We start from the raw sequence: 23,687 nt of genomic DNA on the forward strand, positions 1-23,687 counted from the left end.
GCACAGATCCTTTCCAGTCAAATCCTTTTTTGTGGTGCCCATGGGAACTGTGGACAATCTGTTATTGTCAACTGCTAAGAGCTTGACTATATTTGATATTTCTCCTAACACCCAACAGCTCAGCTCAGCATTAGAAAAAAAAGGTGTCATATGAATTGCCCTGGAGAACAGCCTTGATTCCATTACTGAGAAAGTCTATTGCAGACAAATCCCTCTCAGCCAGCCCAGTCCACACTTCTGTTTGCCTCTGTTGGCTTTCCCTCACTCCCTCGAGGCAGGCTGCATGGACAGAGAGGAGTTTGCTGTCATGTGGGCTCCCTCAGTCCTGGCATCATCTTCATACTTACCTGAAAAATCTCCTGAGAGACACTCTGTACTAATTGCTTAGAGAAAGGTGGTCTAAACAGGGTGCAGAGACAACTAAGAGCTGAATATTTGCCCTACTTGCAGCCTTAACTTTATGTACAGCTGTTTCCAACACTGCGTTCCCTCACCTTGTGGTGTTTCATGCATTGTTCCCCAAAATGTTTTCCCGAGGAAAAGTTGTAGTTGTATTCTCGTGAACTGGAAGTTAAACCCTACCACAAACCACTTGTGCACAACTTCAAACCTCCGTTTCCCAGGCTCAAAAACCTGAGATGTGCTGCTCCCAGACAGTGTATTTGTTTTGAGTCCTCACTCATTCCAGTCTGGCTGCTCTGACAGCCCGGATCAGGAGAACACCACAGCAGTGCAGCAAAGGGAACAAAGGCATGACAAGGCCCATCCAACCTACTCATGACTTTGTGCTCACAGCATTCATATCCATGTGAATAGAAGGATACTGAAGCAGGAAATCTAGGATAACTGAGGAAGATGACCAAAACATATCAGCTTCTCCAGCAGTCAGTTAAATTAATTAATTCCATAACAAAGTGCAACCCAAGTAGCAACACGAGCCACCTGTATTGACACCACCTCTGCCATTTAGCAGAGACCATACCAGGTTCAAAACACTAACACTGGCAGACATCCCAAAATGAAGGCTCTACCCTCTCATGCCCCTTTTCCCAACTATTTTGCCTTCCTCAAAATAGCATCTTTTAGCCATCTCACCACCCAGGTCTTCAATTTTATTAGCACAGCTGCCTTCACTCTTATCCAGAGGGCAGGGTAAGCCTACAGTTACTGTACACTAAACAGAAACACCTGTGACTCTCTCTTTTTCATATAAATTCATATATATACATATATTAGTTATTATTTCTTTTCTTCAGAGCACTAAGTTCCATGTTCTGCAAAGGAAAATAAATCCTCGTCCTTACATTCTCTCCCACACCCCCCACGTGGCCTTGACAGACAAGCACAGACGGTGCAGCAAATATTTCACTTCACTTTATTTTAAAGAAAAGGGGAGAGGGGGAGAGAGAATTCTTGTGGCATTCCAGAGGTCCCTGGACACTCATTCCAAATGCCGGAGTTGGGCCCTGGGTGAGTTTCAGTCTAAAAGAGAACCTGGGTTTCTAGGCAGCAATCCAAGCTCAACACAGACACTTTTTTTCTTTCTAAATCAGTTAAAAAAAATTAAGACCTAAAGAGAAGGGGAGGGAAAAGAAGAAAGGAAAAAGAGAGAGAAGGAAGAGAGAGAAGTGAAGGAGAAGGAGACACAACCAAGGTAGAAGAAAATGAGTGCAACAGGAAGAGTTCAAGTCCTCTGATTTTTGGGGTTTTTTTGGCCAAACTGGAGTTTTATGACCAATAGACAGAGTTCTAACCATTCAAGGAGAAAGGCAGCTTCCCTCATGGCCATGAAAATACAGTGAGGAGAATCAGGACACCTTTCTCTCCTTGGTGATGGCTCCTGCCAGAGTAGAGGTGGCTGCTTTTCCAGGTGGTTCTCACCATGTTTTGTCCACCTTGGCTCTGGTCACCCTTTTCCCTGGTGCTCAAGTGAGGGCAGCTCCAGCACACCAGTCCTGGAGATGTCCAGCTCTCACTTACATATTCAGCCTCACTACAGCTTTGCTTAACCAGATCATTTGCATGCCCAGCTCTGTGCAGCTCAATCTATCCAGCACCTTGCTCAGCAAAGGGGTGTGCTGCATTGCTGGAGACCTGGGGAGACTCCCTCAATACAATTAATGACTCCTACTGACCACAGCCCACAGAAAGCCACTTGCTTCTAGGCCACTTTGCATTTCACAGAATTAATCAACACTGGGGTATACTCAGAAAGTAAATCAATTGACTAATGCAGTTTCTTACCTCACTCAGCTTAGCCCAGTTGAAGGATTTCAGTGGATGTGAAGGCTGAGGGATCGATTTCTTCTTCAGACTGGGGCCACCGGTGCTGAAGGTGGTTGTTGAGGGGGGTGGCACCCCCATGCTGAAGAAAGGTGGTGCTCCCGGTGGAGGGGGAGGTCCTCCTGGTGGAGGTGGTGGAGCAGGAGGAGGGGGACAGCTGGAGAAAGGCAGAGGAGGTGGCAGCGGTGGCAAATTCTCAGACATGTGGGAAGAGGACAAAGCTAATGGGCCACCTGGAGGAGGGGGCGGTGGGGGTGGGAAGGAAATGCTGCCCCCTTGCTGGAAAATAAAAAACACAGAGAAAAAGAAAGCAAACAGTTTAAAAGGCACAGTAACTCCATGTTGCCAGCTGATGTGATTTTATTACGACTCTCAAAATATTTGATGTTTTCTTTAAAGCCTCCTGCACTCAAAGCCATGCAATAAAGGGAGGAATCTCAGCTTTCATTTAAGAGAAAGTTTCAAGCCCATGGAGTTGTGGAGAAGAGTTTGAAAAAAGGAACCATAAATGGCTCAGAAAAACAGAAACGTAGTAAAGGAAGCCAAAATGTATTATTTTCTCCTTATGTATGACAAAAGAGAAAAGTTCAATCTTATGAACTTTTGAACTCCTGGGTTTAAAAGCTAAGGGTTTGAAACACTGAATACCTGTTATTAAGCCTCAGTAATGCAAAGTGGGAGAGGGGAGGAGGGAATGAATCTGCTTTCTGCAGTGTCTATCTCTTCTCAGGGCTGTGTTCTGGTGGCTCAGGCACACTGCTGGGATAGAAGTAGCACCAAGAAGGAGGGAGCATCTGCAAATGTCACTTTTGCAGAACTCTGAGGCAGTTCAGATGCTCTTGCAGCATGATAGGAATCTTGTTTCTTATATACTTTTGTATCAGGGAGGTTCCTCTCTATTCCACTGAAATAACAACCAGGGCCATCCCACTCAGTGAAAATTACGGCTGGAGGAGATGTGTGCCTCAGCAGCTCCTGCACGGAAGGCAGCTGAGAAGGAATGGAGTAGCCCATGCATTAACCATTCTATACCACCAGCTCAGGGATTTTGGTCTCAGCTAAAAGCTGAGCAGCTTCTAAGTATTCTCTATAATGACCACAGATGTGCTCCATACATAATGTGCTTTTGTTCATCATTCACTAGTTAGCAGCCTTTAAACAAGGATGGGGAAGACTCCCAGTCTCATACCGAGAACTCATTAAGTTGAGCCACCAGATCATTCATCTGGTCTCGGGTCTGGCGCAGCTCCAAGGATTCCTTCTGCAGCTTGTCCTTCATTTTGTTCAGTGTCTTCATCATTTCATCCTTCTCCTGGGTCTTTGTTTCACATTCCCGCTCCTTCTTCTCTAGCCTGCTCATCAGCTCAGCGTGGTCTAGGGGGAACATGCAAGTGGGACTGATGAAATAAAGCTCATGAACAGTCCCTGAGGAGATGCAGGTTATGCTGAAATAAAGCTGACAATCCTGTCAGCTCAAACAGGGATGTATAATGAGAGCAAGAAAAAGAAAATAGAGTCTGACTGCCTTGACAATGACCTTCAACAATCAAGACAGCAATGTCTAAGTTTCAGTTAGACTGTAAAATCACTTCATGTGAGGACTGAAGGAATCCCCATCCTGTGAAACACATAAACTGTTCACCATGACACAAAATGTGTGCAAAAGCAAAGGCTGTGCCCAGCTCTGCTGCTCTGTGAATGAATTGGGATCAGTTTCTGCCTATGCAGGCACAGAGGGTGCACTCACCTTTCCGGAACTTCTCTGCCTGATCCCTCCACTGCTTGACCTCATTTTCATTCACCAGCCTGAAAGATAAAATGAGATCATTTAAACTTTTCCTGAGCTACCCAGGTTGAAAGGCAAGTGGCCGCTATGCATAGTGGTCAGCAAAAGGCAATCTGGTGAGTGTACAAGTTTCTAAAGGATCATGCCAGTGGTCCTTCTGGATCCAAATTCTGCACCCTAGCCTACAGCTAATATAAAAATGATGCCTTTTTACTCAATGCCATAAAAAGGGATAAAGGAATGGCTGGAGAAGAAAGTCCTGATACATTCCTGTCTTCAGGTAATGCCCTCAAAGTGCCAAGTCCACTTATTTTGAAAGAGAGGAGTAATCACTAAAATAATCACAGCTGCTATGGATTACAAATTACCCCATCCTTAATATAAAACCAGATTGCCATTGGTTTTTTTTTCTACTTTCTGTGGCTCTGTTTTTTCTTTCTTAGAAGGAGGAAGAACACTTCTCTGTTGGGTAATATATCAGTAACAAGGCAATTCTCGTATCTCATACTGGCACAACTATTTCCTATTACTGACAGAAAATATGCAGGGCATGCTGGGGATTGATTAGATATGCAGAATGAGGAGTAGCTATGAAAGTAGAAAGGAAAGATCAGGCATGAAATCTACAATGAAGTCTGGCATCCAACAACACTGTAGTTTTCCATGACAAGAAATCGGTTTCGATTTTGGCTCACACCTATAACAAGAGGAACTGTAAAATTTTTAGTACAGGAGAATTTGGTTTCATATAGGACTTATGTTCTATAAATGTTCTTTTCAGTGGATAATTCGGAAGAGTAATGGGCCATGAATTACCTGCAGAGGCAGTTGGATGAAATGAAGAATCCAAAAGTTTGGCTAAAAAAGGACTGAGAACAGGGAAGTTGAGAAGAGAGCCAGCTCATGTAGCTAGACTTCTCAAATGATGCATCCTATGGGAAAAAATAATGGTAATGCCCTCAACCAAGTCTGTGGGTGAGAGCAAACAGACATTTTATGAAGAGGTAAGAGGTTTTGTATGCCAAGTGGGGACTGCTTTCCCCTATTTGCAATCTTTCTAAACCATGTGCTCATTAGTGAGGAATGGGGTCTACATAGAGATGATGACATTATTTTTACTTTTCAGTATCAAAGAAAGCTTTCATGAGCATTCTGAATGAAAAAAGGCACATGAGGAAGCCTTGTTATAAAATCTTGAGCATTTTTTCTGCTCTTCTAACCAGAATAACATTTACTAGAAGTCAAATACAAGGATTTTGCTGGAAAATACTGCCAAGCTAAGATGTCATTAGAAGGAAACTACTTAGAAGACTTAACTACTTAACAAGACAATGAGAAGCTGTAAGCTGAAATAAGAAAGTCCTCATATATGGTATTTTATTTCTTAAGCACCTGCATACTGATCATATCCTTATACCTGCATAACAGAAATAAACAAGAATAATGCAGCTTACATTTTAATTATATTTTTGACATTGAAGTTTTCCAATGGAGCTATATCTGGATCATCTCCTCGTTCATCCTGAAGAACAATTTGTTGGAGTATTCTGTCCAACAGCTGCCACTGCTGGAAGTTTCCTCCATTCCTCTTATCTGTATTGAAAAAAGACCAACCCATGAGAACTTCCAATTCCATGCCAAAGTGCAGAGACCTGCCAACAAACTGGTATTATTTCCTCCCCAACTTTCATCTCAGTCCTGTGTGTGATGAATTACAGAACACAAAGACTAACTCTGAACAGTTGCTAGCAGATTATTTACAAATACCTGGCATACTGGGACAGCACATAACAGGCATGGGCAACTTTGTGCCTGTTTTACACAGTCAGGCTTTACAACCCTTAGGTTAGCTATAAGTTGCACTTTAAATGTCTATAAAAGGGCTCCTTTGTGATAACTAATACTCAGTGTTTTCTGAGGCTTGATGTTGAGGTCACTGTAAAAACAATGAGATGTTCTATCTGCATGCTTTGTTATCTGCAGGTCAATGAAACTCAACTGGCATGAAAAATTCATACAAACATGAATGGATAGTGCAGAGATGAAGAACAGAAATTGAACCAAAGTGACTGAATCCCATAGATTTCAAAACAGAAGAGCCAGAACCACATTAAGTCGACCTCAACACTCTAAGTTACATAACCTAGATCTTTAGATTCTTTAAAACTGCTCCAGTAAAACTGCCCTGGCCTAACAGGATTTAATCCTTCTGCCACCAACTATCCCAGTCAATGCATAAAGCTCAAGATCTGTTCTAAAGAGTAATATCAAAGAGGCCACTGAGACAAAATACTGTTTGAATTTGTGCATGGCCATACTTGACTCCAATGAGCACCTGAGAACATAGCACATATCACACTGCTGAACAGCACACCACAGTGCATCTCCCTCACGTTCCCTTCTCAGTTTGACTGCTCAAATATGGATGAAAGTAATGGAAGACCAGCACCTCGCACCTGACAAGACCAAGACAGTTCTTTAGTGACTTTGCTGTTACACTCTGAATGCATAACTGAATTATTTTATTGCAGTTAACAAGAAGATTCTTATCACTTCCTTTGGAAACAAGTTCCAATATTATTTTTCACTTTGTATTTGGGAGTTCTCCACTGACACATTGCCATAAGACAGCAGCCTGAAGACTTACTGTGGAATTTCCCAGTGGCAGAACAGCTTTCAGTACTGTACTGTTTTACCAGAAAAAAATCCTGAGTGTCTTTTTTTTAATATCCAAAATGCTATCTATTTCTTGGAATTCCCTGAGCCATAGCACAAGGACTCTTTTTTAAAACTTCTGATTTAAAATCATGAAAAGCTCTGTTGGTGACTAACTGGAATTTCTCAGCTACTCAAGTTCATTTGCCAAAAATTTTTGCTGGGTGGAGTCAGTGTAAGATACCAAGTTCATTAGCCACAGCCAAGATCTGAACGGGAGACAAGGGCAGTGTGTGCCCTGGTATCTGTGAACTTGCATCTCCACCAGAGCTTCACCCAGTTCTCCAATACCCCTTGCTCTGGAAAACTGTAAATGTACTCACATGGCATCTGCAAGCAGTGCTGGAGGATGGATAACAAATAGGGATAGGCGTCTGTATGCTTCAACCTCTTCTTGATCAACTCAAACATCTGAGAGGCACTTTTTGTATCAATGTGGATCTTAAGTGAGAAAAGAGAAAACCCATTCACAGTGAAAGCCTGATTAACTGTGAAAAAGCCAATCAATACAAAGACAGGCAAATTTCCAGCAACTGGACCTCTGCAAAGTCTCCTGTCATGTCCAGCTGCAGGTTCCAGGAACAGGCACAAGGGTCTTTAACACCACCATTGTCATCCCTATGCAGTATGGAAAAGATCCCCAAAGTAAAGGGCTAGAAAGGTGGGAGGCATGCAAAGCCACCAAGAACTGTTCTGGAGCAAGCAAAACATTTGGGTCCTAGAAACTGATGGCAACAATAGTAGAAGCAAAGCAAGAAAGAGTCAGTTGTTCTGTATCAGTGTGCAGCAAGAGCTGTTCATGAAGAAAGAGGGGACTAAAGCATTCAGGACCCTACAGCTTTTTATTGATGCTAGAGGTTGTCTTTGTTTTATGTTAGTCTTTAAAATCCATGTATTCTAAAATACTGATCCTCTCCACAGGCTCTGAGGCAGAAGTTGTCAGCAAAGTTACATGTAATCTCGGGAAGAATATCAGAAATTAGTCCAAACTTCACCCATAGTCCTGTAAAGGGGATGTCTGAAACTAGAAGGCATCCAGATCATCAGGACTGAGAACCTGAGAGCACGGTTGAGAACCTCCTTCACTCCTGAACATTCAGGCAAACAAAAGAAATAAATTTTGATCAAAGATATTCATCGGAAGCCCTTTGTTTGACCACTGTTCTCATTGTTCACACAGTGAGAATCTCCTGCTTGTTAAATGAGAAACAGTGAAAACAAGAGCATCAGCCACTCTCAGCATCAAAGTCAAACATTAGTTTTAGGGAGCACAAAGGAAAGGTGCACCAAGCGTCCCAAGTGGATGCAAGTTCAGCTTTGGCAAGTTCAGGTACTCCAAAGAAAAACTTACCAGGTCAAACCGCTTGGCAAGCTCCAGGTCATCTTCATTTCTGACCATCTCAAAGAAATCTAAATGTCTAAGAGAAAACAGAAAAACAAAACATCTGCCAGTGTTCATGGCGTGATTCAGACTTAGTTTAAGTCTGTCACTAGAGAAGCAGCAATACCTCAGTTCAGCTAGAACATGTGGAAAACGGCAAGCCTTTCTTACACGGAGTACTGTCACAGATATGCAAGGCAAGGGGGTCAGTGACAGGTCAAAAGAAAAGGCTGGCAGAGGTGTACATGCTCTGGAACTCCTGTGCTAAGTCACTGTGTTGAGGTAAGGTGCCAAAAATAAAATAGGAAAGGAATATTCTGTTTTTGATCAATGCAATGCCTGATAATACATTTCTAAAAAGTCCACATCATGCTTGCTAGCTAGCTATTGGATCATTAACAAGTCGTTTCTTTTAAACAGTGAAGCAGAAATGCATTCAGTGGATCAGTTCACAACAGTTTCTAGATCTGTCTATTGATAAGCACAGCAGCATGACTGTGTTTGGATCTGGGTGACCTGGTGAGTGACACACAGGGACTTGTCTTGCACAGAGACTGGAGCACAGCAGATGATGTGGAGAAAGGCTGTGGCACATTTCCCTGTACAGATCTGGTACAAGAGTCTATGCAATCCAGGCATCTGAGATCATCTCAGATCTTTGTTACTCTCCTGACTAACTTGTAAAATCCAAAAGTGTCCTAAGTCCCTCCTAAACACTCCTGGTTACTGCCCAAAGGAATATAGACTACCTATAGGACAGATTATCTTATTCTTGATTATTATAATTTTGTAGATCAAAAGTAACATTCCTGGTTCCAGCTCTGCAGCAAACTGTAGACATACAACTTGGAAACTCCGAATCTGCACTTAGACCACACATATTCAGTCACAGTGAAGTAAATGAAATACTGACTTCCCTCCTTTTTACCAGGACAGGATTTTGTTCCAGTTTCACTCAAAGAGAAAACATTTAGAGTATTTTTCTAATTTTTCATTCTGACTGCCATCCCCAGAAGATGAGAAGAAAAGCAATTGAGGAACTCTTTTGCCACAGCCTCTGCCAACTTAGTATATATGTTTCCTACTTCATCAGCTGATATTAATTTTAGGATAAATATTTTTTTTTTATTTTCTTTTTATTTTTTTAGGGAGTCAGTTTCAAGAAGAGACAGAGACAGCTGTCTCAAATAAAGAAGAGTTTCTAAGAAGTCTTTCTGCTCATCAGTAGCTGTTCTCAGAAATCAAGTCTTACCTGTCCAGTGTGGCATTCTCATGTCCTCTGAGCTTGTCAATGACAGGTTGAATTCCCAGCATTAGGAACTCATATCGGAGATGCAATCGGAACTCCAAATTGTCCTTAAAAATGGGGGGAAATCAAGTTATTTGTTTTCAGAAGCTGTCAATCACATAAAAAAAAATTTACTTAAAACTTCAGTTCTTCTCTTTTAATATTCTCTATCCTGACACCAAATTCACAGGATGAGTAATTCCAGTAAAGTAAAATAAAAAAGGAATTAATGCCTTTGCTTCCATTTCACTTAAAAGTACATTTATGTACTATGAATTTTACATATGCAGTCATAAGGACAGCATACTCCATGTTGTTCCATAAGGAACAGAAGCTGCTGGTGTTTTTCCTGCTAGTCCATTAGAGGTTCCCCTTCTGGTTACAGATGAACAGCATTGCAGTCTTCCTCCTATTTTTTCTGTTTATTTGTCATAAAACCATATACATAAAAATCACGTACTCTGACAAACCTTCTGACATCTGTTCAGTGGGATGTTACAGGATTCCCAGAGACAGAGACAAATACATTGTCTAATAGCTCTCATGAGCTTATTGTCTTTTGTGGTTAAAAAAAAAAAAAGTCACAAAAGTAACACTTTTAATGAAATAAATTAGTTTAAACTATCCTTCAGAGTCAAAAGGAAGTCTTGTTAATAATAGTAAAAATAATGGGCTTTTTTCTGAAATGTTTCCCTTTGATATTTTAAAATTAAAATGCTTTCATTTTGGCTTTGAGTCAAAACAACTTAACATTTCAAAACATTTCTGAAGGTAAACGTATTTTCTAAAAAGGCTGGAATAAAAAGGTAAATGTCTTGCAGTTCTTAAAACAAATGAACAACCCCCCCCCAACCAAAACAGAAAAAAAAACCCCAACCAACCAAAAAACAATCCAAAGTAATCAGTGTAAGTAGTCTGTGTTATATTGAAGAAGCTAAAGATGAAACAATATGGAAGACATTATAAGACTGATCTTAACAATTAAGCATTTTCCACAAAATATATCCACTCACTACCACAAGATTTGTGACTTAATCTACTAACTATTTCCAAGGTAAACTGTACCAAGATAATTTAAACATAACATTTTGGACGGAATTTCCAGGGCAGTGACTCACCTCACCAGCACCTGCATTCAGAACAGCATTGATAAAGGACATGATGGCTGTTTTGAGGTTTACTTCATCTCGGTATCGCCCCATGCTTCGGTCTAGCTCATTTAACAATGACTGAAACAGAACAGCAAGCTGGGTTAGAGGACATAATCTAACTTCTTGCAGGATAGATTGCACTTCTGTATACAGGGGGAGATAATTGTAAAGAGAAGCTGTATTTTGAGGAATAAAGCCTATGCCTGAATCTTGAAAGATTTATCCTTGTTCCTTCACTTACCACCCTTTAACATGAAGCAGACAATTATTACCTCTAGGTAAGCTCCTTTTAGGAATTTTCAAATAACAGGAATGTTTGGAATGCGCACACAGCTCCAAAGCTTGAAGTTGAATTACACATCTCCACTGGAAGTACAGCTAAGCTCCAGTTTCCATGTTACAGACTCATGAAATAGTTTGGGTTAAAAATGACCTTTAAAGATCATCTAGTCCTGACCCCCCTGCCATGGGCAGGAGCATCTTTCTGCCAGACCAGGCTCCTCAAAGCCCCATCCAGCCTGGCCTCAAACACTTGCAGGGAGGAGGCATCCACAGCTTCTCCCAACCAACCTCTTCCAGTGCCTTTCCACTTTCATCAGAAAAAAACCTCTTCCCTTTACCCATTCTATGTCTAGCCTTTTATAGTTTAAACACTTAAGCCCTTGTCCTGTCACCACAGGCCCTGGTAAAATGCCTTTCTCCATCTTTCTTATAAGCTCTGTTTATTGAAAGGCTGCTGGAAGTTCTCCCTGGAGGCTGCACATCCCCCTGTTAACCAACCCACAGGGGGTGCTCAGCACAGGAATGCTTTTAGTCTAATTTCTGCACACATATTGATATTTTACTATAATCTTGTGAACATCAGGAGAAAAAGGAGAAAAAGACTAGACAAATAACATTAGTGGCCTTTCCCTTACTTAGGATTAATTCCACTTGAATAGTTACCAAAAGGGTTATATGCAGAAACTGATTAGCCATGATCAACTCTACTTTTAGCTTTGTGCTGGTCACCATTAATGTTCTCTTCAGGATCTTCTCTGATCAGTTCATAATTTCAAGGCTGATTTTCCTTACTGAAAGAGTAACCAATTCCACTTGAGATCTGCCAGTTCAGCTGTATGAGTCTCACTCCAGCATTAATAATAAATGCCTCACACATATATTTGTTTTGCTGTCACACTAAAAAAGAGAGAATTCTTTTTAGTCCCCTCAAGAAGTTTTGACCCTAAAGGGATAACGAAGACAAACATAACTTTTTAGTGTTTGGCTCAGCAGACCATTTGAATAACATTTTGAAGTTATGATGCTGAGTAAGGAAGTTCATTTTCCTCTAGTCAGTCTTTTGTCCCTGGTTATTGAAAGTGTTCATTCATAGCAAAATCTTTCCCCTGCTAGTCACCATAGGTCTATCTTGTTTCCTGTAGAAAGTCACAGAGATATGCCTCAAGAAACAGGAGGAATATCCTCCTGTGCATCCTTCAGAGGGAAGAATAACCTCCTGGTTTCATGCTTATTTTTGTACAAAAATATTTTGGCCTATCATACACTGCTACTGACAGCTGTTTTTACATTTGAGCATAGTATGTTCATTATCAAACAAGCTCAATTTCATAAACTCCTTTCTCTTGCTGCTTCTAAATTTCCCATCAGGAATTTTCAAATTTCCCTACTCCAGGCATTTGAGCTTCAATTTCATCCAACATCCCAGTAACTGTGTTATGATCAAATAATATTTTGCTAGAAATGGGAACAAGTCTTACATAAAAACATGAAATGCTCTACTGAGCCAGACTGGTGGTCAACTCAATCCAGCATCCTATCTCTAAGAGTGACAATCAGAAACCATCTGAGAAGTCTTTAAATTCACCAACAAAACCAACTGTTCAACTTGACAAACAAGCAGAAGTTAAATAAATGAGATAATTTGATTCTGTCACTGGCAGATTTGACATTGAAATCCAAAACACATGTGCCTTCTTGCAATAATTTAATTAGCCATCACTACAGAAGTAGCAAAACCAAGGATGGTTTTGCTGGTTTTCTTCAGAGGCTTCATTCCTATAATTTCTCACAGACTTTTAGGAATATGCTAGAATCTATGAAACAGCATATGAGGTACACCAGACAGGTTGAAGGATGCTAACAAAAGTTTTGTATCCCCCATTTCAGAACACTGAACTAGGAGCAGAATGTAATGGGAGGCAAACCAAATTCAGGACAAGAAAACCCAAAAATTGTATTGCACTAATCCAATTGAAGAGCAGCATGTCTTCATGGAATTGTTCAGCTTGAGAAGGAACCACTGTAAGTTCTTGCAATTCCTAAACATCAGAGTCTACACCCACATACTGTGGCCAAACTCCAATCTCTCCAACTCTTTGCAAATGGCTGAGGTTCAAATCTTCACTTGAACATTTCCTGTGAAAAAGATTTCACCACACCTCTTGGCAGCCAGTTCTGTGGCCCAATTGATCTTATGCTTATAAAGGTTTTTCTTACTATTTAAGCAAAACTTTCCTCACTTAATCCCATTATTCCTCATCACTGACAACCAGTAGGGTTTCATTCAATCTGCAGCAAACCTCAAAAGGCTTTGGTCGAGCCCTAAAGAGAAGAAGGAAATCAAGGGTGAATACAGCCTTTTAATTTGTTCCTTGTTAGATCCTCTACTGCAATTCCAAATTTAACAGATTTCTCCTTACAAATGATAGTCTGTACTGACAGTGTTTAATACAAATCAGGCAAGGGAGCTCTGGAAGAAATGCTCCTGGCCTCTACCTTTTCAACTGACAGTATCAAATTTTCTTTATTCATTCACCTCAAGCTTCAATATTTCTAGCAGCATTAAGGAGGAAAACAAGAATTTTTCTGCCCAAAGCAGCCCAGTTTATATTTCCACTGGCAAGTGAAATCATCTTCTTTCAGACAGTATATAACACCTAGGTTCTCTCAAGACTAAAAGGAAAATTCTTCCTCCCCACAGGGATCTACAGCAAGACAAGAGTTTTAAATAGCAAGCTATGCTGGAAGAGCACTGGATCATCCTGATAAATTTTTTGGGCCAATTGAGCATTATGACTTTGCAATGTTAGTTTTGTCTCAATATATGGCGTGTTAAAAAGTATAATGTGCGACAAGGTCACAAAACAGAGAAAAGCAGGAGAAGCAGCAAGCATAACAATAATCAGAAAGTCAACAGCTCAGGGGAGAGAAAGACTGTGCCCCTTTAACAAAGGAAACTAGTCATAGAATAATTCAGACATTAATGACTTTAAAATCAGACACTCTTCTTTCTCAGTTTTCATAGCATTTTATAAAATTCCATTTTCACAAGAAATTAAAAAAAGACAAATTAACATTTTTATGATCACACAGTGAGCCCGTGACAGAATTACACTGAATACATGGGAAAAAATCCCAGCAAGGACAACAAGAGCTCGTCTTCCTAATTCCACATTTCTGCTCTGAGGATTTACTGTTTGGATTTCAAGTGTTTTCTTTCACCTCTGTTCTTTAAAGGGCAGAGTAGGATTTGTAGGCAAAGTAGCATGTTTCAAACAATTGGATGAAGACACACTTCTCCAGATTGACTCAGGAAGGAGATTGAAGGCGTGCCCTAATACTACCGAGGTATTTGAGTACAGAAGGAGTATTACTCTGAAGAGGACAATTTTCAAGGAATATCTTAAGATGAATACAAACTGCCCTGTTGGACATTAAGGTGAGAATCATTCCAGGCAGAAGGGCATTATAAAAGAAGGTCAAGAATTAAGGCAAGCAAACAGAAAAGCTCAGCAAAGAAGCTGTGGCAAATGTGAGAAAATAGGAATAGTGACTATATAAATTGAGACACAGACATCAAGTATGGAATCTTGTTTCAAGTGCCAAGACAAGGATAATCCCAATAGACCTATTAACACATTGAATATCAAAGACAAAGAGTAAAGTTGCAGTATGAAAAGGCAATTGAGTGAAGACTGGAGCCTCAAGAAAAAAAGAGTAAGTTCTGGAGAATCTCTGCAGGGCGTTAAAGTGAAGCTAGGGACTGACAATTGCAGTCAGTAGATGAAATGCTAGCAATTTAGAAAGAAATAATATTTTATGTCAGTTTCAATTCAGAGTAAAATCTGAATTTTTCTTTAAGGAAATAGTCCTTCATATACCTATTAGTACTATTTATATTTTCCATTAACTTCATAAAATGGTTAAAAAAAGGAAAACACATCAAGAAGCAGAGACCCTTTTCGAAGCATTTCAGCACTGTTTGGTCAATGGTCTTCCATTGGTATTACTTGGTGTAATTTAGTTAAATTAATTGGGACTGAAAGCATTAAATTAATTTGGACTTAAGCAAATGCTCAGGATTTCAATTGAATTTTAACTTCAGATGCACTAGTATAAAACTGTAAGTTTTCTATTCAAGTAATAGGAGTTATTCAGGACAGAGTTAATGTAAGTTTAGTAAGAACCACACCTTATGTCACAGCTTTCCTTGTCCACTAATTCACCAGTTGCTGAGTCTTCTGACAACTTCTGGCAGCTGTGCCAGGTAACAGGAGTTGTGTTTAGAATGTTGACTGGCAATAACTTCTTACATTCAACAAAATGTGCCATGTTTTATGTTGCTGTGTTGAATACATGATCTCTACACTCCACCACACTTGTGCAAACTGGAAATTATTACTGTTTCAATCTAAAGTTGTCAGCAGCAAGTTATTCAGGAGCTCAAGTTTTAGATAGTTGTCAGTAAATCATTCTGAACCTCTCTTCCTTCTTAGAAAAAGGAGTGGGAACAGAACCATGTACCCCAAATTATTACTCGTCACAATGATATTCCTCTTCAAAAAGAAAAAAAATAGTTTTGGGGAAAAGCAGATCTGTATTAGTGTTAATGACATTAACCTCCTGATTCTCCAACAGACAGTGCTGGTCACAAATGACATGAGGGACAATGGGACACCTAGGTTTACTGCTACCTGCAAGAGTTGAAAATAAATCCAAACAGATAGTATACAAAGTGCCAGCTTTCACAGACGAGGACGAATAAATTGACGGCAAGATGGCTGAATGAGATGACAAATATTTTCAATCACTGCTGTCAGGAAGGCAACTTAAGGAAAAGCAACATTGGTACTGATATTGTCAGAGGTCAGCATCACCTGTAAGTTATTTGTTGGGCATTCCAATAAAAGTGAGCTCAGTACATTTTACTTTAAAAGAACTGAGTTGATTTCCAAATTTTTAGATTATTTTCCTCTTACATATTGTGTCTCTAATTTGGCTATTGTCTTGCAGAGCTAGATATAGAGAAGGACAGAGCAGTGCTTTTACAGCTCCCAGCTTTCCTTCCCCCCACCAATTAGAATCAGTCTGCAGTGATGGACTGTAGAGGCAAAGGAATAAATTTCTACTCTGCATAGTTTCTCCTGTTCCTACAGTTTAGTTCACAGTTTTATTACTTTCACAGAAAGAATTCTTGTTTGTGGGTTCTGCCAGATTCCCCACTTGTGGTGGATAGTTTTCAACATAACAGTGTTTAGGTGTGGATGGTCAAAGTCAAGCTGCAAAGTATAAAGTTTGCTGCAAGCTCCACACTTTTTGGTCACTTCAGTACACCGAATGATGCTGCTAGATACTCAAGCTGCAGGAAACACAGCCCCCAAAGGATTCGGTTTCACACCTAAAGGATCTCTTCAGATACTTGCCAACTCTGGGTTACAAAGATTACATTCAGGACTAGGATAAAAAAAAAGATCACATCTTTGAAGATTACAGGAAAGGTAGAGAACAAGCATTTTTCAGCTCATCCTTCTTTTAAAACATTCAAGTTACAGTGGATGCTTTTCTTGACAAAAAGCTGCAAGATTATTCTGAGACAGAGGGGCAGGAAGGCAAGAGGCAAAGAGATGGAACACTCTTAATTTTAAGTGCTAGAGTATCAGAAAAGCTTCCTCTAAAATGTAAGAAAGACCATGTCCACATTTGTTTCTTCAGGATTTTAAAAAATCTCAGTTTCTCTGTTAGAAGTATAACTGGAAATGGATGAGGAATGTCTTTGGATATACACTTACCTCCTCAAAATTAAACTCAAGCTATTGCTGAGTGTAGCAGAAAATCCCATTTCAGTCTCTAAACACAGGTATTAGTAATTGCAAACAATAACACACTCCTGCTAAACCATTTTGGGGGTTGGGTGGGGCTTTTTTTTTTTTTTTAACTTGAAAATTAAAAGAGAGAGAGTATCCATTTATCTTCCTTTTTTTTTCTCCAATGGAAAAGTATTTTGACAAGCGCAGAATTTATGCAAAGAACTTTTTATGAATGTAAGAGACTGGTAAGCACCTGCAAATCATTCTACTAGATTCCTCAAAAGCTACCACATGTTACCTAGCAATGACTTACCTTAGTTATTCAGTAACTTTTAAATCAACAGAAACAGAGAGAGAGAGAGAGAGAAAGAACATCCAACTAGGGTAAACTCAGCATCTATCCCAAATGGGCTTATTAAGCAGTCAGTTGGTCCAGTAAGGGCAAGTTAACACAGGACCAGAAGTGTAGTCAGGCTTGTGAGTTACTGCTTTTTGCTAAGCAGCTCAAGTTATCTCCACCTGTGTCCCAGATATTAAAGAATGTCATATTAATTCAGGAAGAATTCTTTATTTCAACTAATTACTAGAGAACAAGATGACTTAATTTTTTTTCCTTCTCCTCCACAGGCAGTGCCCAATAACCTGCACGTCATAGCTCATGTACATGGCTTAATTCCTGCATCTGCACTGCTCATTCCCATCCTACTCCTGTACTAAAGAATGGCGACACATTCTTATGACTGCAGCTGTAATCTCCTCACCTTCCAAGTGTTCCTGTAATTATGATTTTCTCTATTGAAATAACCTCAAGAGCTTCCAACTGAGGCTGAAAGGCCCCCACTTCTAGAGCCACACATCGCATGTATCACACGTGCATATTCAAGACACACATCAAGCCTGAATACACAAGCAATGCAAATGGGGTCGTGCACATAGAGGGATGGACCTGCCAGTGCCACACACAGGTTAATGCCAAATCAGGATCTCCTGCATCCCTGTCCCAGGTCTGAGTCAGAGTCAGTGAATCCCACAGTGCATTTGTTTCTAACACAAACATTAGATTCGTTCTACACAAACACTGGCAGCTGCTGTCCATCAGCACAGACTGCTTCCCCATTCACTTTTACAGTCATTTAATTGTAGCCTAAAATCCATTAGCTGAGAAGGAGGTAGAAGATAATGACTGTCAGGTATTGGGATGCAGTGCCTGTTGGCACAACACCACTCTAATCATTTCACCTAAGAAAGAATAGTAAATGGGTGAGATTATCCCAAAGTAAAGGACCCACAGCTTCATACACTGCAACAGATTCTCTACTATCTTTTTATATAGGTGCTTAGTTCACTGGGAAGAGGAACATTACAGTAGCAGCCAGCAGTTTCCACAATAAAAGCCTGTCACTGACCTACTTCAAGGTCTCTGAGAATGCATTTCCTTTCTATGGTCTGAATGGGAGTTATTTGAGCCAACAATGATGCACAAGTTGATTGCTAAGTGGCAAGTGAAGTGCCTCCACTATACATAATTAATTGTCTGCATTATTTAATCCACAATTTTTTTATTACTAAATTAAGGATTTGAAATATGGGCAGAGGCTGCTGGAATCCTGTGGCTTCGGCTTCTAGGACAGAACAAATCATTACCACTCCAGAAATGTCATTAAGCTAGAGTATGAGCAGATAATCAGCTTTCATTTAGCACAGCAAACCTCCATTTTCAGGCAAAATATATGGAATTTTAAGTTAGCATTAATGACAAGCAATATGTCTTGAAATATAAATAAATAAATAAATAGTAATAATAGATTTGAGGAATTTCCCTTCCTGAAACAAAATTATATATATTGTCTTTTTACTACTTTGCAAGTTTGCAATATATACAGTGGAAAAATCACTCCCAGCAGAGATTCCTCATTCTGGGTATTTCTGTCAAAATATCTTCCTTTTACCTGGAACCTTGTCCTTTCTGCAGCATAGACTTGGTAGTGAAGCATGGCTTGCAAGACTTTTTTGTGACCATCTGGTACCAAGCAGACAGCCCCCAGGATCTCCAGCACAGCAATCTTGGTCTTAATGTTCTCAGTCCGTAAGCTCTGGGATATGATGTTGATACTTTCGGGATGGGCCAGGACGTGAGCCCGTCCCTGGGAGTTGTTCATCAGTGCCTTGATACACCCTATAACGGATGTGTGGATGCGGCTCTCTGAGGTCTCGTAGTCCATGCTCTTCAGGAAGTTCAGCAAACAGCTCAGGCCATCCAGCTCAATAAACCTGGTCACAAACCTGAAAAGAGGAAAAAAAAAAAAAGAAAAAAAAAAAAAAAACAAACCAAGAAACCGATCAAAACCAAAAAACATAAACAAAAAAACAAAACCAAACAAAAAGTAGGAAAAACCAAGGTAAGCAGACCAAAGGCACTTTATTCAAAAGACACCATATTATTCAACCCCAGATCTTTAAAACCTGGAAAGCTTTCAGCCTAAATTCACAGAACAATCCCCAGGTATTTAAGTAAAACAAAGCAAACAAACAAAGAGAAAACATTCCAGCTAATAATGGTGTGTTACATAGTTTCGGGGTAATTATATGCTATCATCTTACACTTCTGTTTGGTCTGTGTGTCCTTTGTTGCAGTTACCACCAAACGCTGCTGTGGTTCACCTCAACAGCTGCTGCATTTTCGAGGCTGAAGGGATTCTTTTGAATTGTTCCATCTTACATACGTGCTAATACACCCAACGCACAGACTTATCACCACACCTTCATGAGTTCAGACTACCTTGAAAACCATTTTTAGGCTTAGCTCTAACTTTCAGCCAATACTGCATATAGGTTCCACCTCCAGGATTTGGGCACACTGACAGAGGCAAACTCATTCCCACTCTGTCAGTCTCCAATGCCATGACACATGTATAGGAACATGTTATGTTTAAAATGGCATGTTCTTCTGTACATGGCAATGCTCCTCTGCTCTTGTTGAGAATTAGGGTTAAAAATCTAGATGGGTCAATTTAGACCATGCAAACAGCCCTCTACACAAATCACTAGAAAAGGATGGACTTAGATAAGTCAGTTCAAACCAAAAATTCTAGCAAGGTTTTGTTTGAAGTTCCCAGGATTAAAAGTGGGGATTCTAGGACATGGAAAGGGCTGCAAATAATTTCCCTAGATTGCATTGTTTGCCTCCTGTCTCCTCTAACATATTGCTCAGGTAGGTACTCTTTTTGGAATGTCTGAATGCAAAACCATGTGCATCACACTTGAATTTTCAGTCTATAAAAATGTACATCAGCAATGATTTGTCCACAAATGGCCACACTTTGAACAGCATAATATAGAAAGATACTTCAAGCAATTGAAAAGGTTGCTGACAATTGCCACCTGTGCAACAAATTAAAAATACCAAAATTCTGTGTCATTGGGCTTTTACTCAGCCTTTCTTCTTCCCTAACATACCATCTTTCTTTTTCTGTCCATGAGATGCTCTTGCTTATAATCAGTAATATTGGAAGCACCAAATTTCATTGGTCTCCATTCATGTCCCTGTACCAGCAAGAGAAACCCAAGCTATAATGTATTTCCCTGGATAATATGGATTTGACATATATATGGTCTTTTGGTGGTTACACATCACACAGGAATTTTCAGAGTCTACCTGAAACTTAAACTCACTATGCTGATAGATTTGCCAACTTTCAGCTTATGTGGGCCAGCAATTTGACCAAAAATATGGACAAGCCTGGCGCATTCAACAAAGTTTTGGTCCGATGTTTGGGTTTTGTTCAAAACTGAATTTCAAAGTGGCTGTCAGAGTAAGGGCACACACAGCAACACGTGCACACCAAAAATGAAAACATGGTTTAACTGAACCCTGCTAAGACAATCTGCCAAGTTTCACACAGGTCTGATTGCACATTCTCTGGACACATCATTTTGTCTACCCCAACAAATCACAGGAGCTAAAGCCCCTCTTTCTCCAGAAAAAAGAGAGTAGCATCAACATCGTGCACCAGGAAATCAGCCAAAGCAGTTTGTTATTCAAACTGATTACAGAAAGATTCAGATTGAGTAACTGCAATGCATTTAGCTGCTAGCTTGACAAAGATTAGAACAAGTGCATTAATAGATAGAAGAGTTGCTGCGAAGGATTTATTTGGAAAAAAAATAAGCAAAAACTCAGCATGTCACTAAACAATGATGCCAATGAAGTCTGATCACTTCCCTGGGCCTGTACAGAGTGGAATTGCTGCTGTCTCTACTATGGAGTGGCTACTTTAATTCTCTGTCTCTTCCTTATCTTCAAAGTTCCATTCTATACGTTATGTGTTCCCTTTGTCTTTCGGGATTTGGGGGAAAATAATTATTTTTTTTTCCTTGTTCTTTGAACTTCCAAGACTGAGGGAAGACTTAAGATGAGTATGTTTCTGAAGTTACAGAGCAATACTGATGGAAACCTCCTAAGAAGTGGAACAAAAGGTCCCCTAAATGCACTTTTGGATAGAACACACTATCTTAAGACAAGAAAGGCACTACAATTTTCATGTATTTTAGCCTGCTCTGATGACCATGTGGAAAAAAAAAAAAAAAGTAAATGGACAAAAGTCATATTGTCCCAGTTAAGTACAAACTCTCACTAAATTCACTGGTAGTGCAATTTTTCTAGGACTGTTAGGATGAGGTCATTCCAAAAAAGAAGGCATGTGCTGGAAAGAGGTGTGTGTCACAAAACTTGATTAATGGCATAATTTAAAACAATGTTGGGACTTTCCTGTACTATTCCTAGCCCAGAGAGCAAACAGTGAGTTGTGTTACTCAATAGCAAGCAAAGCCAAGCACCTTTCTATTTCAGCTGCAATTAAAAGCAGGACTCAAATTATGATTTTCATCTTCCTTTTTCTAAACACTTAGCTCCTTATTCTCCAGAAAAGACAGAAACCATGCTGTGGGAGGTAAAGAAATGGCAAAAGCAGTCTCTAGCCCAAAAGATACTCTTCGTATTAAGATTTGCTTGGTGTGGGGAGGTGTGTGAGCAAATGTCTGTAGAGGGTAGAAAAAGAAGTGGGAGTTTAGGTGACAGCTTGAGAGCCACAGTCCTCACACTGTTGGTGTTTGTGCATGTGTCTGCCTCTACACAGATGTCTGCCTGTATGTGCAAAGTCAACCTACACAAGTACAGAACCCTCTCACACACAGCACACGTGTAACTAACTCCTGTCCTACACAACCCCTGTGCTCCAAAGTAAGGTCTTGTTCTAGACTGGGAGGTGTAAAGTTAAACACACTTGCCAATGCATTCTGGCTAACACGTTCAAATACTCAAATGTAAATAGAGCAGAGTGTGTTTTAATAGGTGCTAAACAAGCAAATTAAAGCCTAACCTCACCTCAGACTCTCACTTGACCAGTTTAACACACTTTAAAAGGCAGGGCACCTCTTTGCCTTTCAAGTTTTAGAGAATGAGTTAGCTAGCTCTGATAATAAACCTTTCATCCAAATACAGATGTGGTTGCCTAAGAGGAACTGACCCACTGATGGATTCCAAGTGTTGGGGGTACAGCTTCCCTGTAAGACTTGATCCAGCTCAGCAAAGACAGAAAGATCATATGCTCTGGGGGTGCAGAGAGCAGGATGTTCCCACCCTGTTAACAGGCAAGGCTACATTTCCCTGCAGCATTAGTTTTTGAACCAAGGGGCACACATAATCCTGATAACTACTGAACTGCTGAAAAATTCAGCATAATGGATTTTGCTTGCTGGCTGCATAAATGATCCTCTTCAGTATGCACCTGGGTGCAGCATTGCTAAAGCAAACAAAAAATAGCAGGAGGTAAATCTGAATAAAATAAAAGGAGAAATGCAGACAGTAAAGGGAATGAGTGATGATTCAGACTACAGCAGATATTTTTCAAAGGCTTCAAAAAGCAATTTTTTTCCCCATCCTTTTTTAATTTTTGCTTTTGCTGCACTTCTGAACCTCCATTTTGGGGCACTAAAATACCAAATGAAAAGCTCTTCTCTCACTGTTTCTGTCCAACAGTTTGTCATCACAATTGTTTATAGTTCTAAGTTTTTACAAACCTGAGAGAAAATGTGTTTCTTTACAAGATGCAGATGTGGCACTTTTGTTCTCTGTGGCTGGGATTGTTCCCTTATGCTAGAACATAAACTGGCTTTATTATTTTAGGGCAGCTTCTAAATACCAAACAAGGTGTACTTGCTCAAAAGGAACCCCAAACTGGGATACTCCTATCCCATTTTCTACAAAGAGGAGAGGAACTTGAGTTTGGAGAGGTCTGCTTTATTTTTTACTGTTAGAACTGGTGGGTTGGAATAGAGACAGAGATTAGTAATTACTCTGCATTATCTACTAGAAGTGACACAGTTTACAGTAAAGTAAAACAGAAAGCCAAATGCATGCATTTTTCTTCTTTTGATTCCCCTGGGTCAGAGAATTCTAGCAGAGGAGCCTATTGGTAAGCTGTCAGAGCCCCTGTGTACCCTGCTATCAAAGGGATTCCAGACAGTTCATCCTGTGTGAATTTAGGTCTATGTTTTCTTAAGACATCTGATGAACAGAAGTGGCAAAGAAAAATAGGATTTGATATCCAAATTAAATTAGAAAGACTAGTATTTTGAAGGCTTAAGTATCATACTGGTTATGAGAGGGATTTGATGGAGCTGAGGGCCTCTCTACTGCAACCTTTCCATCAAGAAGAAATTGGCTTGTTGATCAGGCACTGGCATGCAGCCCATTTGGCAGCTAACGAATTGAGTCGCTGGAAATTAGCTGAGACACAGGACTTAACTCAAAATTTGGCTTGGCTTAACTTTTTTTTAAAAAGCCCCACAACCATCGCCAGCAATTTAGAAGACTTTATAGGGCAGCCCATAGATGCTTGTACTGATGCTTGTGCTTGTCTGGGTTATTACAAACAGATGAAGCAACAGGCTGTTGTCAAGGGGATCCAGCAGATGCAATACAGGTTAGAGAAAA

The 23,687-nt window shown here is 40.0% G+C and overlaps 1 protein-coding gene across 3 annotated transcripts in view; it reads right to left on the bottom strand.

The window, feature by feature from the left end:
• The window catches only part of DAAM2 (dishevelled associated activator of morphogenesis 2), a 208,313-nt gene that overhangs the window by 45,039 nt on the left and 139,587 nt on the right, over nucleotides 1-23,687 (bottom strand). For all 3 annotated transcript variants that reach the window (XM_088161275.1, XM_088161273.1, XM_014877259.2), the window contains 9 exons: nucleotides 18,643-18,976; nucleotides 10,572-10,682; nucleotides 9,418-9,521; nucleotides 8,136-8,202; nucleotides 7,108-7,225; nucleotides 5,524-5,662; nucleotides 4,031-4,089; nucleotides 3,473-3,657; nucleotides 2,245-2,562 (listed from right to left, as the gene is read on the bottom strand). In XM_088161275.1, the coding sequence (XP_088017401.1) occupies nucleotides 2,245-2,562; nucleotides 3,473-3,657; nucleotides 4,031-4,089; nucleotides 5,524-5,662; nucleotides 7,108-7,225; nucleotides 8,136-8,202; nucleotides 9,418-9,521; nucleotides 10,572-10,682; nucleotides 18,643-18,976 (1,435 nt within the window). The remainder of the gene's footprint in view (nucleotides 1-2,244; nucleotides 2,563-3,472; nucleotides 3,658-4,030; nucleotides 4,090-5,523; nucleotides 5,663-7,107; nucleotides 7,226-8,135; nucleotides 8,203-9,417; nucleotides 9,522-10,571; nucleotides 10,683-18,642; nucleotides 18,977-23,687) is intronic.

This window comes from Sturnus vulgaris, chromosome 3, assembly GCF_052056855.1.
Source record: "Sturnus vulgaris isolate bStuVul1 chromosome 3, bStuVul1.hap1, whole genome shotgun sequence".
In the NCBI taxonomy this organism is placed as follows: domain Eukaryota; kingdom Metazoa; phylum Chordata; class Aves; order Passeriformes; family Sturnidae; genus Sturnus; species Sturnus vulgaris.